The sequence below is a fragment of the Liolophura sinensis genome, chromosome 3 (genome assembly GCF_032854445.1).
Source record: "Liolophura sinensis isolate JHLJ2023 chromosome 3, CUHK_Ljap_v2, whole genome shotgun sequence".
NCBI classification, from domain to species: Eukaryota; Metazoa; Mollusca; class Polyplacophora; order Chitonida; family Chitonidae; genus Liolophura; species Liolophura sinensis.
This window is the reverse complement of record NC_088297.1, coordinates 10,588,900-10,603,993: the sequence shown is the minus strand read 5'-3', so window position 1 is coordinate 10,603,993 and position 15,094 is coordinate 10,588,900. Positions and strand designations below refer to the sequence as shown.

The window sequence follows — 15,094 nt, the reverse complement described above, 5'->3', positions numbered from 1 at the left end:
TTTACATCCGTCAAAACTTCAAACTAAAATGTATATTTATAGGATACTACAGCGATTTTCAAATAAAATATTCACAAAGGACAGCTCTTGTTTTAAAAAAAAATTCGCATTTTACAAATTACACCAAATCTCGATTGAATGAGATTGGCTTTCGCCAGCAATGCAGCAATGGCTGCGCCCGCGAAAATCAGTGGCTGTGGAAAAGAAGTACCTCTAGTGTAAGTTTTGGCGTTATTTTTTTTATTAACAATTAACCATTTGAGCATGTAAGAATTGAATTTCAGCTAACTGTGATTGAAATATGTCACTGTCAAGTTAGTGCAATCCGTGCTTTGAGAGTTAAAGTCGAAATTTCAGTTTGTTTGGGGTTTATTTTATGGTGATTGATAACTGAGTTGTCTACCCCTGGCCGACTTTGTACTCTTCTAGCTTGAGTAAGTCAACCGGTTATACTTCTGCAGCTAGTTTGACACTGATGTGTCCTGTCATAACAGGACAGAACAGGACATTTGCCAGCTCTGTGGGATTATGTTTATGTACAAACACAGCCCTATATATGCAAGCACTGATTTACCCCAGTACTCCTTGGTTCTCAGTTAGTCCATCTTGGACTCAATGTGCTATTCTAAAATTCTGACATTCATTGTACCACAAAGTTCATCCCCGCCTCTAAAAGTAAAAATAAATGGTGCAGATTTCAAACTCCCATCGCAGACCTCATTGAGATCATTCCCATCAATTTTTTTGAGAGGTGTTGATGGGCTCAGTGTTAGTTGAGTGTCAGAATTTTAAAATAGCACACTTGAGTCTACCTAAATGGACTAGGATCTGGGTGTACTGTCCTCGAGGTACTGATGTTGACCATTGTATGATATCGTATGCAATCCCAGTCCATTTTGTGTACATGTCTGAGGTATGTCAGTTTAGTGATATGCTTCACCTTGCAAACATAAACTGGTCTATATGAAAATATCATACCTGTAGTTTTCAAAATGTTTTCAGAATGCCATTTCAGAATCACAGGTAGGCCGTGTAAGTAACTTTTAAAAATGGCTGTGCGCAACAAACCCTGTCAGTCACCTTCAGAGTGATGCAGTTAGATGGTAGTTAATGTGGCCATAAAACAGCTGTGCTCTCTTATGCTGGCTTCTTCTGCAGCTATACATGGGAAGGTCTGTCAGCAGCCTGCGGATGGTCGTGGGTTTGCCCCAGGCTCTGCCTGGTTTCCAACCCACTATAATGCTGGCTGCCGTCGTATAAGCGAAATACTTTTGAGTACGACATAAAACACCAATCAAATTAATAAAACAGCTGTGAGTCAGTTACTTAGTTTCACCTGTGAGGGTAATGAATTAAGAAGATGATATTAGAAATTCAGCCAGAAAATGACATAGGATTAAGCAAAACATGTGAGTTTGATTACCATGAGTGTGAAGAATGGGGGAGTTTGAAATCCACGCTATGATATTTGAGAGACAGGGATGGACTTAGTGTTACAGTGAACCTCAGAATTCTAAAATACACCTAAAATGTTTGCATACACAAGGCACAGTGCCCCGTCAGTGACGTGTGTGATGAAATGTCATAAAAAAAAATGTTCCTTCCCTAAACCCTCATAAAACTTGCTCAGCAAAGTGAAACTTTAGATGCAGTTTGAAGACGTACATGTAATGGGCTATTGGCAGAAGTCTGAAGTAGGATATATCATCTCATTTCGATGATGCTGGACATTCCACTGCAGCCTCAGCAGCACAACGATTTGCTTGTGTCATTAAAGATGCAAGCTTCATAAAACTATGCAAATTATTTCTCTACACCCCAACATGTAGTTGTCTCAGAATGTTTCAAAATATGGGCTGCAGAGGCAGGTGAAAAGGTTGAAGAATGATTGAATGAATGCTTGTGGTTTAAGGTCATACCTAAAGGAGAAGAAAACTTAAAATTATGACACTATAGGCTGAAAAGAGCACATTTTTTTCTATCTGGGGATGCCTGCTGCATAATTTTGCGATTTTTCCTCGCCATACATGTAAAGCCTGAAAACGGCAAAGCTGGCATAAATTGCTGAGACCATCGCGTCCTCCATCTTTAACACCCTGTAATTTATGCTGGGTGGTGGAGGGGGGGGGGGGGGTTGCCTCTCAGCCAATGAGAGTCGTTAAAACTGCCGGCTTGTTTGTGTAAGCTCAGAACCTATGTCCAACGTTCCGGTGTCCCAATCGTCAAGTGGAAGACAAACCGTACTGTTCGCTACCTTCTGGCTAGAAGAGTTCTACCGGAAATGTATGAACTGCAGTTCAGCGGTTTCCGACGGCAATACTCTTCCTAACACAGAAGACTTCAGGACTAGTTCTTAGGCAAAATGGAGTCACCCACAGCGGATTTTAGCGCTGACTTTATTTATAATTTATCAATTTGAGGTACATGCACAATTTTTTTATGGCATGCACCTGCGAGAAAATGTATATTCTTTTCAGTGGCATTTGTTTGATATTTAAGTTTTCTTCTCCTGTAACAATTTTTTCTTATGATGACGAGGAGTCATTAAGTGTGTGTAGATACAATGTGTCTTCTTGTGGCAGGGCGAGTCCATGCCACCAAAGTGCTGCCGCCACTGAAGTATCATGCCGAAGACACCAGACATGACACCCCACCTAGCCACATTATACCGACCCCGGGCCAACCAGTCCTTTTTCCTTGCTCTAATCTCTCAGCGCTGTAGAGTGTGAAGCGAGGCAGCAACATGTACCATCTTTAAAGTCTTTGGTATGACCAGACCCAGGTTTGACCCCAGGTCAAAAGGTTGAAGAATTAGGGTATGCTAGTATGCAAATATAGTACTTTTGGCCATTCAGCCTTAACTTCAGTTCATATTCCAACCACAACACTGTGAACTTGTGCATTGACAGTGCAAACACTTTAATTTTAGACACGCTGATTTTTCAGTCTGAAATTTCCCTTTTCCTCTTTTCCACAGCATGGAATCCAAGCCTTACCAATTTTACCCAGTTAAATACCTTCATTTTTTCTTTTTCAGATGACCATGTCCTCAAGCTTCGGAAAGAACGGTTTCCACTTGATCTAAGGATGACCCAAAGCACTGTGTTGTTATGGCAACATTTCTTGGAAAGCTGCGAGGAAGAAGACTTCTGTTGGTGATAGCACTTTTAGCGATCGTTATTTTCTTGTTCTTACAAATCTTCTCTTTCAAAGTCTTGTCACGAGGCGCCAGAGGGCTGGGAAGGGGCAGGTTTCCCTCGGGCCTTGCTGAAGTAGAGGACAGCTTAGCAAAGAGCATTGCTGAGTTGAAGAATGGCTATCAGAAACTGATAGGGTCCAAGATCCAGAGAACAAGACAGCTGGCACTGGTGAAGCTAACAAGAACAACAGGTGTGAAACCCTCCCTAAGACACCTGTATGTTGCAGATAGTGAGGGCATGTTCACCTGTCTGAAGACAAAGGTAGTGAACCTTTTTCTAACTTCAAGGCTAGGTATCACTATCCTTTGATTTATTTATTTATTTTTTTGAATGGTGTTTTAGGCTGTACTCAAGAATATTTCACTTAAACGACGGTGGGCAGCATTATGGTGGGAGGAAACCCGGCAGGGCCCAGTGGTAACCCACGACCGTCCGCAGGTTGCTGGCAGACCTCCCACGTACGACCGGAGAGGAAGCCAGCATGACCTGGACTTAAACTCACACCGACTGCATTGGTGAGAGGCTTCTGGGTCATCACGCTGCACTAGTGCGCTATCCAACCACTATCCTTTGACCTCACGCATAAACTTTCACTGATCTTTACCTATCCATATATTTGGTATAAACTGAGTCATCTGAAAGTGGCACAGCACAGCCAGCATCAGTAAGCCTTGTTGTAACAGTAACCCATTTAAATCTGTTTGAACTTTCAAACTGAGGAAGTCAAAATAATGCCCGCCATGTTTTGAATTTGAACTTCTGCTAAGTTATGGTAAAATACAATATGGCAGCTCTAAAATTTCTTCACAAGGAAAGATTTTTTGCTGAGAGTGTGTTTTATATTTTGGGTTTTTTGTTCCTTCAAATGTATATGTAAGGGCACTCTGGTCAGTTGACTTTGTGGTGAATTATCTAGATTTCTAACAGCCAGCTCCTACCTTTGCAGTGCTCAGCTAGCCACTGAGCTGACTTTCGACTGTCTTTATCCTAAAGTTCAGCTTTTGTTTCAATCGATTCATTCCCCTGATAGGGCATCTAAAGAGTTTTTGTTTTCTTGAAGTTCGAAATACCAGTAATTGAATTCTTATCAGAAAATCTTTAAAGTTTTCCTCAAAAGTATCTTTATATCTTCAAGTCCATTTTTACATGATGGCAGTCAGTTTTTTGTGTGGAGAAAACTGAGGTCCTCAGTGTTAAACCACTGACTTGTGGCAAGTTGCCGACAAACTTTCTCACAAGTGGCCTTCAACAAGCATCAGATTGTGCAAATACCTTGTCTTTTCTTGTATAAAAGGACTGTTTATTGTCCCCAAGGCTCCACAAATGTATGATTAAAGTTGAATTCTTGAGGATGTAAGTTCGTAAAATGACATTGATAACTTCCATAGGGTAGTTAATGTATTTGTTTTATAAACCTAATAAGACTTGTTTTTGTTTCATAACGTGACACCTACTGTAGTTGTTGAAGCTTTTCCATTGTTTGCAAGGCTTTTTTATTCAAGCATATTCTGAAAGCATTTTTCTGTGTTGACAGACAAAATTATACAAAACCCTGAAACTGGCCTGTCCCAGGCATTGTAGTTTTGTTTCTAAAATGAAATCAAAAATGTGCACAAATTGCACTAAAAGCTGATCTTTCATATGTGAAAAGGTTGAGGAATTAGGGTGCTCAAATTTGTTGCAAGAGGGAAATTTGTACCCAGTATGTCTTACAGAAAATATATTTCAAGGAGTAGCACGCTAGCACAGCGTAATAACCCAAGAGTCTCTCATCAGTGCAGTCGCTGTGAGTTCAAGTCCAGCTCATGCTGGCTTCCTCTCTGGTCATAAGTGGGAAGGTCTCTCAGCAGATGGAGATGGTTTGTAGATGGTTGTGGGTTTCCCCCGGGCTCTGCCCGTTTTCCTCCCACCATGATGCTGGCCACCGTCGTGTAAGTGAAATATTCTTGAGTACGATGTAAAACACCAATCAAATAAATAAATATTTCAAGGAGTGCAGTCTTATAGATGTCTGTTAAAAAAAAAAAGAAAAAGTTGGCTGATTGAATCCGTGTTCTGCACAAACAGGCGATGTGCAATAGCATTTGTTCTTTATTTGAACAGGTACATGCACATTCTGTGGAATACCAATAAAGGGCAGAATTTCAGATTGTATATTTGGGTGGTTGTATCGTCAGTGGCAGAGCATCTAACCAAACATCAAACTGAAATCATAGTCACTGACAAAGGAGTTTTTATGCTCCTGTATTGTGGATCGTATAATGGTGTAACATTGTTTGTCCATCAGTTTTGGAGTCCTTTTAGTACAAAGTTTTTATTGTCACTTTATAAACATTGCTATGATATTTGCTCATTTTTTTTTTCCAATCACTAGAGTTAAATTAGATTGAAAGTGTGTCGCATCGTGTGAAAATTATATCATCCTTTTTGTGACGTTTTGGTTGTACATGTAATGTTTTGGTTGTACATGTGACGTTTTGGTTGATTCCACGTTTTGGTTGTACATGTGACGTTTTGGTTGATTCCAGGTTTTGGTTGTACATGTGACATTTTGGTTGCACATGTGACGTTTTGGTTGCAAATGTGACGTTTTGGTTGCACATGTGACGTTTTGGTTGTGCCGTTTTGGTTGCACATGTGGCGTTTTGGTTGTGCCGTTTTGGTTGCACATGTGACGTTTTGGTTGTGGCGTTTTGGTTGCACATGTGGCGTTTTGGTTGCACATGTGGCGTTTTGGTTGCACATGTGGCGTGTTTGTTGTGGCGTTTTGGTTGCACATGTGACGTTTTGGTTGCACATGTGGCGTTTTGGTTGTGGCGTTTTGGTTGCACATGTGACGTATTCGTTGTGACGTTTTGGTTGCACATGTGGCATTTTGGTTGCACATGTGGCGTTTTGGTTGTGGCGTTTTGGTTGCACATGTGACGTTTTGTTTGTGGCGTTTTGGTTGCACATGTGGCGTTTTGGTTGTGACGTTTTGGTTGCACATGTGACGTTTTGGTTGTGACACTTTGGTTACACGTGATGTTTTGGTTGTGACATTTTGGTTACACATGTGACGTTTTGGTCGTACATGTGACGTTTTGGTTGTACATGTGATGTTTTGGTTGTACATATCAACACTGTATTTGAAGAACTGCATCGTTGTAGAGTTTTAAATAAGACAATCTCGAGCAGTACAGGTACAAAGCCTGATGGCATTTATTATCTTGTTTCAGTTATCCGCATCTTTGGCCTCTCTTTGATCAATGATTTCTTATCGCAGGAGAAAGTGCTGTTTTCAAAAGTGAATGATGATTACTGTGACTGTAAGGATTCATCTGATGAACCTGGGACAGCAGCCTGCTCCCACGATACTAACACCAGGTGAGTCTCGTGCTCAGGAACTCCTGGGGGTAGAGGTGTGTTTTGGGTGCGTGGGTGCTAGGGGGATGCAGTACGAAGTCCCAAAAGGAAGGTAAAGTCTAATATACATAACTGTATTTGAACTAAACATTTTCTAAAAAAAGGAAAATGAAGGTAATAAAATATTATTGATGACGTTGAAATTTACATTTTTCGCAGTAGGATATCATCTTACCTTCCAAGTGAACCTAAAAACATATAACATGAGATCAATGGAACTGAATCATAGAGAAAATTAAAAGTCAAATTCCAGTATCTGTCACCAGAAAATTTGGTGATGAACATATTTTATTTATGTACTAAAATATTTTTCAGCGTTTTTTTCTGCGCCAGGGAACGTGCTTTAGTTCCTAGGACTAGGCCTTTTGAATATGTCAACAGATATATATCTGAATTTGCCACTAGCCTGACCAGATATGTATGTATAAATGGAAGAACTGTATTTAAGCCAAAGGCTGGAACATCCTTTGGATTGAAAAATTGTCAGGTACAAAGCATACATACATACATTCCAAAAGCTGGTATGTAAAACATACTTTCACATGAAGACTGTAAAAATGATCATGTTTTGGATTTTGTGGAGTCACCCTGGGACGGTCGACAGCTCTTGTGACATGCAGTCTGATGTTCAACAAAGACCACTTCTCTCCCACCACTGCCCCGGATAGCACAGTTGGTAGAGCGTCTGCTTCAGGAGCAGTAGATCCAGGATCGATTCTGGGTCGAGTCACACCTAAGACCTTAAAAGAGGAAGTTGTAATTTCCTCACTTGGCGTTCAGCATGAAGTGGATAGTGCAACGACTTGTTGACCCGTATCAGTATATTGGCTCGGGCGGGGCAGCTTACTTGCCTTCAGTAAGTCTTTTCAGTGAAGCAGCACTAGATAAAAGAGCGGTGGAAATCCGTCCTGAGACAGGGAGGCACATTACATGCACTCTAAGTATTCCTTCATCATCATATGACTGAAAAATTGTTAAGTACAATGTTACAATGGGCTGTGCCCGGTTTCCACCCATCATAATGCTGGCCGCCGTCATATAAGTGAAATATTCTTGAGTACGGCGTAAAACACGAATCAAATAAATAAATAAAATAAAATTTGTCTGACAGCAACCTGCTGATGGCTGTGGGTTTCTCCTGGTTTCCTCCCTCTATAATGCTGGCCATCATCATATAAATGAAATATTCTTGAGTAATACTCCAATGAAATAAAGAAATAAATAGGAACAGACATCTGATTGGCATGGTGATGGGTGAAATGCTCTTTGCGTATAAAAATTCTTCTAGATACACCTGTTGATTGATAAACCCTTTTGTCGTGAAATTTTGTTATAGGTTTTACTGCAGCTTCCAGGTGTCGGAAACTGAGCCCCTTGTGATATCCACCACCAGAGTGAATGATGGCATATGTGACTGTTGTGATGGTAGTGACGAGTGGGGAGATGCCCGGGTCCCTCCCCAGTCAAAGGTTAAAGGTCAGTCAAAGGTTAAAGGTCAAAGATAAAGCCAAGTTTGAAAAAAAAAAACATGCGTAGCGCTAATACTCTACTGTGACATTTAGAGAATCAGTCAATGTGCTGTTTTCTAATTGGTAGGTCAAGGTAAAACAATTAACCCAATCGGCATTTCAGGGTGGCTGCGAGTTCACGCAGATATCAGCTAAACAGGTGAAAGCTCTAGCAAAATAACGTAGATGAAAATGAAAAAAATTATTTTACACATCTGTCCGTTGACTCGATGGCGTCGTTGGCACTTAATGTAAAATCATGTTTTTTGGCTGTGGTATTTTGCGACAGCGTCCACCTCTCTCTCCAATATCTGCGTGAACTCGTGAGAACCCTAAAAATGCCGCTTAGGCTTATAGTGAGTAAGCAACATGTAAATGTATGCAAACACGGCCCATTTTTTTAAAACCTCATAATCTTCTTCATTGCTTCTATATTTATTTGAGTGGTGTTTTAGGCCATACTCAAGAATATTTTACTTATACGACAACAGCCAGCATTATGGGGAGAGGCCTCATTCTGCGAATAAAGTGCACAGGGGAATCCCACAGCTGTAAATCAGATTTGTTTGAAGTTGTGTGAAGTTCCCATGGTTGATGTCTGCGGGTTTATTTTGCTAGATTGTGATAGTGATTTACGACAAAAGTTATGGAAGAGTGGTTTATCAAAATTTTTTACTTTCTACTAAAATTTTTTTAAAATCGGGCCCTCGGAAGCAGTCGCATATACTATGTATTTATATGAAGAGTTCGGGCAGAAAAGCAGATAAATGTTATTCATGCCAAGACATTTAAAAAAATGAAATTTTCAATCTTTTTTACTTTTTTGATAAATTTGCATTTGCTCTTCCAAATTTGTAATAGACTTTTTTTAACACCTGTCTTCATATGGCTACATTCCTATCAACATGATGTGAGTACAAAATTTAATCTGATTCAAAATGAAAAACTGAAATTGATTTGTTTGTGTTTGCACCTTTTGGTATACTGTTTGACGGTTACTTTACAGATAGCGCACAAAGGCGATTTTGGGACGTCTATGCACCATGCTACGACCTCTGTGATGAACTCCGCGAGAGCAAACTGCGCAGACAGATGATGATTGCAGAGGGACGACGAATCAAACAAACATACATAGAGTATGGTGCAGACAAACCCAATCCTAATCAGGTGCGTACATACAGTACATGTATATGGAAGTCGGAAAAGCTGGGATCAAACCCAGGTTGGGTCAGACCAAAAACTTTAAAATGGTACTTTTTGCAGTCTCGCTTGGCACTCAGCACTGAGAAGTTAGGGCAAGGGAACGGGGGTGGTTGGCCTGGTGTCAGTATAATGTCAGTGAGTGGTATGTCATATTGGGTGTCTTTGGCATGATGCTTCAGTGGTGGCAGCACTTTGGCGACATGGACTCTCTCTGTGACAACAGGACGCAGTACATGAACACACACCTAATGGCTCCTCGTCATCATATGACTGAAACATTGTGAAGTACAGTGTAAAATCGGAAGCATACATACATACATACTTCACATATATATATATATATATATATATATATATATATATATATATATACATGTATATGTGAAAGGTGACCACCATGACGGGCACTGTAGTCACTGTCGTGCTTCTGATGCCATTTGTGCAATCATAATGTAAACAGTGCATCAAAAGTAAGTTCCCCCAGTAACAATGTTTGACATTTACCAAGTTATTTGCCCAGTCACTGTGAAATTATATACACAGTGTTTCAGTAATCAAGTCAACACATTGTAGTAAGGATTACCCTGTACATACAGTTGTGCTCCATTGAGCATGTGGGGCCTCTGTGGCTCAATAAGTTAGCGTGCTAGCACAGCATAATGACCCAGGAGTCTTTCACTAATGGGGTCGCTGCGAGTCCAGCTCTTGCTGGCTTCCTCTCCGGTCATAAGTGGGAAGGACTGTCAGCAACGTGCGGATGGTCGTGGGTTTCCCTCGGGTTCTGCCCGGTTTTCTCCCACCATAATGCTGGCCGGGGTCGTGAAAGCAAAATATTTCTGAGTATGGCGTAAAACACCAATCAAATAAATAAATAAATAAATTGATCATGTGCAAACACATTGTCGGTCAGATTTTGAAAATTTTAGATGATTTTCAGAAGATAATTTTGACTACCTGTACGCCCAGATAATGTTAAGATCTGGTATAATCACCGTGCTTTTGTATCACACTGAGACAGGAAGCTCGCATCGTGTTAATGAGGCACGTGATCCGATTTTGAGGGAAGACTAACCACTCCTCCTGAAACAGATGTCTAGCGTCATCAAAATCGAACACCATCGTAACAGAGCGATACGCCGCTTGTTTCAACTGGCTGCATAAACGTTCAGTGGGATTGAGATCCGAGGATTTGGTGGGTCATTGCACGTGCTCAAAGCCTTTATATTCAAAGAAGACATGGCACGATGTGGACGAGCATTGTAGTCCATAAAAAGAAATCCATTGCCATCTTGAACCTGTTAAATTTTCAAAATCCGACCAATAATGTATTTGCGCATGCTCTGTGCAACACTTCTGTACAGTGTATATACAGGGTACTTCTTGCAGTGTGTTGACTTGATTACTGAAATGCTGTGCACAAAATTTCACAACGATTTGTAAAGGTCAAACAGAGTTTGGGGGGGAAACTTACTTTTGATGCACTGTATATATCAAAGGTCACTTGTCCTCCACAAATAAAGTTTGCATGTACCTGTACATCACAAGTGGTAATGACTCCTCATCTTCATATGGCTGAAAAATTGTCAATTACACAAATGGAAAAGTCTGTCAGTACTTTGCCAAGGCTTGTTGGTTTAACCCAACCACTCAAGTTTCCTGCACCCATAAATATGACTAAATAGAAAATTCTTAATGTGGCAGATAAATCAATCAAAGTCAATTAAACAGTACTGAAACTCAATGCAAACAGCAACTTCTATTTATTCTGAATGAAATATGTACACTAAATTAATCATTCACAAGTTCTTCATATCCTTGCCAAAAGGTCAGTGGTTTTGCCTGGCCTCTCCAGATGTAGAACTGACTGCCAATGTGTACATACAAAATATTTTTAGCATGACAAGAAACAGCATTCAAATAAATTAAAATGAACAAAAATTTTCATTTATTCTGAATCAGCTGCATGTGCTCAATCTGTCAAATAATCAATCAATCCGTATAATTAATCGATCATTGTTGTCACAGATGTATGGAGAGAACGGCGAGTTCTACAAGTTAGAGTCACTCTGTCTGGACTATACCGCTGGGGAGTTTGAGTACAACATCTGCCCATTCCAGTCCGTCCATCAACAAGTCTTCCCCAAGGCTTCCAAGATCCTCGGCCGCAGCCCAGTTTGGGTGAGCCGTGGGTCACACGGGGTGTGGCAGCTAAGGTTGGAGGATGGGGACAGGGACCTGTGCCCCGGGGGTGTCCATAGAGAGGTTGTGGTAAGTGTCTGGGGAAGCCTGGTACATTACACATGTACGTCTTCAATCTGTTACATGGACAGCAGTATGGAAAATACAGAGTTTGTACAGGGCGTTGAAAACCTTGAAAATCCTGGAATTCTATGACAAGTCTTCCAGGCCTTGAAAAGCCTGGAATTTGACGATAAGTCTTCCAGGCCTTGAAAAGCCTGAAATTTGATGATAAGTCTTCCAGGCCTTGAATAGCCTGGAAAATCGAGGTGAGAGTGGAAGAGACTGTTATTGGACCTGGAAAAGCCTGGGAATTGAAACAACTGAACTACTTGAACTGCTGTGTGTGTGTGTGTGTTTTTTTTTTCCCACCAACGTCTTTGAAAGATTGTGATAGATCAAGTAATTGAGGACATTAGTTTAAGCTTGTATAAGGGTAGAATATTTACTCTAAGACGCCGGAAAAATATCAATTTGGGGCCTGGAAAATCCTTGAAATTTTAAACCTTAAAGTGTACTTAAATTGAAAATGGTGGTAAATGTTTTTCTTTGGAGATTTCTGAATCCACAAACCAGGGAGTATGCTGTGGAGTAGAGTGGTTAAGGCGTTCTCCTTTCAGTTGCTAGGCCATATGAGTTGTGGGTTCAAAGCCAGCTTTAGGCAGTCAATTGTAGATTCACCCTCCTCCCACTGTTTGTGGGGCCTTGGTGACAAAAAAATAGTGGAAGATGCTGTGTGCGGCTGAGTTTGTTGAAGATCACTTGTCTTCCACCAATATGGTGAGAATATCAGTACGTTAGAATGTTCTTCAGTGACTTACCAAAGGTCATTGGGTTAGTCGAGTTTTTCTCTACCGGTACATGTGATCTGCGTAATAAATAATAAAATAAACAAATAATAGTCAGCTGACCTAGCTGTTGGTGAAGATCAGGCATATGGGTCTTGTATTTTAAAATTATCGGATAAGGAACATTATATGCATGTAATTGTAATTGAATTGCCACACCATTCTCGCCTTGAACTATGATTTTCTGGTTGAAATTGAGTTCAAATGTGATTTTATGGGTCATGTGTACTGAAATCATAGGACATAAAAAAAGATAAAGTCTCACACAAGCTGATTTATGATTTTATGTTCCAGATTGAGTTTCACTGTGGCACCAAAGATGAGGTTGTTCAGCTTAACGAACAAGAGAAGTGCAGGTACCAGGTGTTGATGAGAACGCCTGCTGTGTGCTGAGAACATAGACCAGGTGTTGATGAGAATGCCTGCTGTGTGCTGAGAACATTGACCAGGTGTTGGTGGGAAGGTCTACTGTGTGATGATAATGTTCAGCAGGTGTCGATGAGAATGCATGTTCTGTGCTGAGAACATAGAGCAGGTGTGATTAAAACGCCTTCTGGGTGCTGAGAATATAAAGGTTGTGTTGATAAAAGAATCTGTGTACTCAGAATACAAATCTGGTATTGATGAGAATGCCTGCTGGGTGCTGAGAACATAAAGGTGGTGTTGATGAGAACATCTAATGTACTGAGAACATAAGGCTGGGTGATGAGAACATAAATCAGATGTTTATGCGAACACCTGCTCTGTGCTGAGAACATAGAGCAGGTGTTGAAAAGAATTTTGCATGTATGTGATGGCATTAAAGACAAGTTCATTGGTTTTCATTGAGATCATGATGTATTAGATGTTGTTTTTAGATGTTGAGAATTTGTCATACTTCTTTTCAAATAATAATTTATCATGTGTGTTTTCAAAGGATTGAAACGGAGATAATTTATTTTATTCTTTTTTTTTAACCTTAGTGATAAATTTTAGTGACATTTTTAGCTGGTTTCAATAATTAATCATCCTTGGCTTCAGTGACGTCAACTGATAATTTAACATTCACATAATCATTTCACAATGTAGCGTACCTTGTTGCAATTGATAATTTATCATCTTCAGCTTCTTTTCCTTGAGCTTCATTTGTTTCCTCACTTGGTGCTGGTGTCATCAGCATGGTATTTTAGCAGCACATTAGAGGCACAAGCTTGCCGAGACCTAAAATGATGTTAGAAATGCTGTTTTAACCTTAACACACAAATTTTATGGGAAATTCTCATGGTTGTTGAAAGGTGTGTTGTTTACGTGTAATTTAAGTTGGTGATTTTGTCAAATACTGACTGACTGAATGAATAAATGAATGATCTTTGTGCTCCATTTACTTTGTGTTATTAAATAATACATACGATATGTTTTACTCAAGAATACATTCCACATAGTATATTACTAATCCTTTCCTTTCAGAGATATTTCAAAACTGTTAAAGGCCCATTTCCGCTGCACGCCCCTCCCACTTTAAACCAGCAGCCCTGTTTCCTCCCACCATAATGCTGGCCGCCTTCATTTAAGCCAAATATTCTTGAGTACGGCATAAAACACCAGTGAAATAAATAAATTAATTAAACCAGCAGTACATACACAACATATATGTATGGTTTTGAAATATGTCATGTTTGCAATACAGTAAATACGGTTGTACATTTATTCACTATTCACTCTTAATTCTAATCGTATGTATGTATTATTTTGTAAACAGAGATGTGATAGTGGTGAGTTGAGCGATACTCGGGTATTTTACTGATCCAGTGCTATGCAATAAATGTCCATGATATTTTTGACCAATATCTGTTTATGAGTTCATTCTGAGTGAATTCTGTCCCTTTAGCTGAACTTATGAGCATGCTGAAACAATAGTCCCAAGTAAGCACTCTTACATTTAAGTCAGACTTTACAGCCTTAGCTTTATCAAATTGGACTGAAATGCAGTTACAGCTCATGATCAGATCTAACTGAAGCACGATACGCAGATACAGCTCATGATCAGATCTAACTGAAGCATGATATGCAGTTACAGCTCATGATCACATCTAACTGAAATATAACATGCAGCTACAGCTCGTGATCACATCTAACTGAAATATAACATGCAGCTACAGCTCGTGATCACATCTAACTGAACTATAACATGCAGCTACAGCTCGTGATCACATCTAACTGAACTATAACATGCAGCTACAGCTCTTGATCACATCTAACTGAAATATAACATGCAGCTACAGCTCATGATCAGATCTAACAGAAGATGATATGCAGTTACATGTCATTTCATTGAACTGAAACTTGATATACAGATCATGATCGGATTGAACTAAAACTTGATATACAGTTACATGTCATTTCATTGAACTGATACTTGATATACAGATCATGATCGGATTGAACTGAAACTTGATATACAGTTACAGATCATGATTTCAATGAACTGAAACAGGACATGCAGTTATAAACCATGATCAAACTGACCTGAAACTTGTTATGCAGGTACAAATGATCAGATTTATGTGAAATATGTTCATGAGTGCAGCATAAAACTCCAATCAAATAAATAAGAAAATCATGATCGGATTGAACTGAAACTTTGGACATGCAGCTCCAGCTTATGATCAGATCTAACAGAAGCATGATATGCAGTTACAGCTCATGACCAGAT

At 39.8% G+C, this 15,094-nt stretch overlaps 1 protein-coding gene across 1 annotated transcript; it reads left to right on the top strand.

The window, feature by feature from the left end:
- Window positions 1-160: 160 nt before the first annotated feature.
- LOC135463789 (glucosidase 2 subunit beta-like) lies at window positions 161-14,218 on the top strand. Its single transcript, XM_064741223.1, has 7 exons — window positions 161-218; window positions 3,038-3,461; window positions 6,466-6,566; window positions 7,942-8,081; window positions 9,120-9,280; window positions 11,342-11,584; window positions 12,697-14,218. Exons 2-7 carry the CDS (start codon window positions 3,111-3,113, stop codon window positions 12,793-12,795), a joined length of 1,095 nt encoding a protein of 364 aa, XP_064597293.1. The 5' UTR covers window positions 161-218; window positions 3,038-3,110; the 3' UTR covers window positions 12,796-14,218.
- Window positions 14,219-15,094: the final 876 nt, after the last annotated feature.

Coding starts and splice junctions, on each gene's coding strand:
- LOC135463789 (XM_064741223.1), top strand. CDS start 3,111: ATGGCAACATTTCTTGGAAAGCTGCGAGGAAGAAGACTTCTGTTGGTG. Junction 3,462..6,465: donor TCACCTGTCTGAAGACAAAG/GTAGTGAACCTT, acceptor TTCTTATCGCAG/GAGAAAGTGCTGTTTTCAAA. Junction 8,082..9,119: donor TCCCCAGTCAAAGGTTAAAG/GTCAGTCAAAGG, acceptor GTTACTTTACAG/ATAGCGCACAAAGGCGATTT.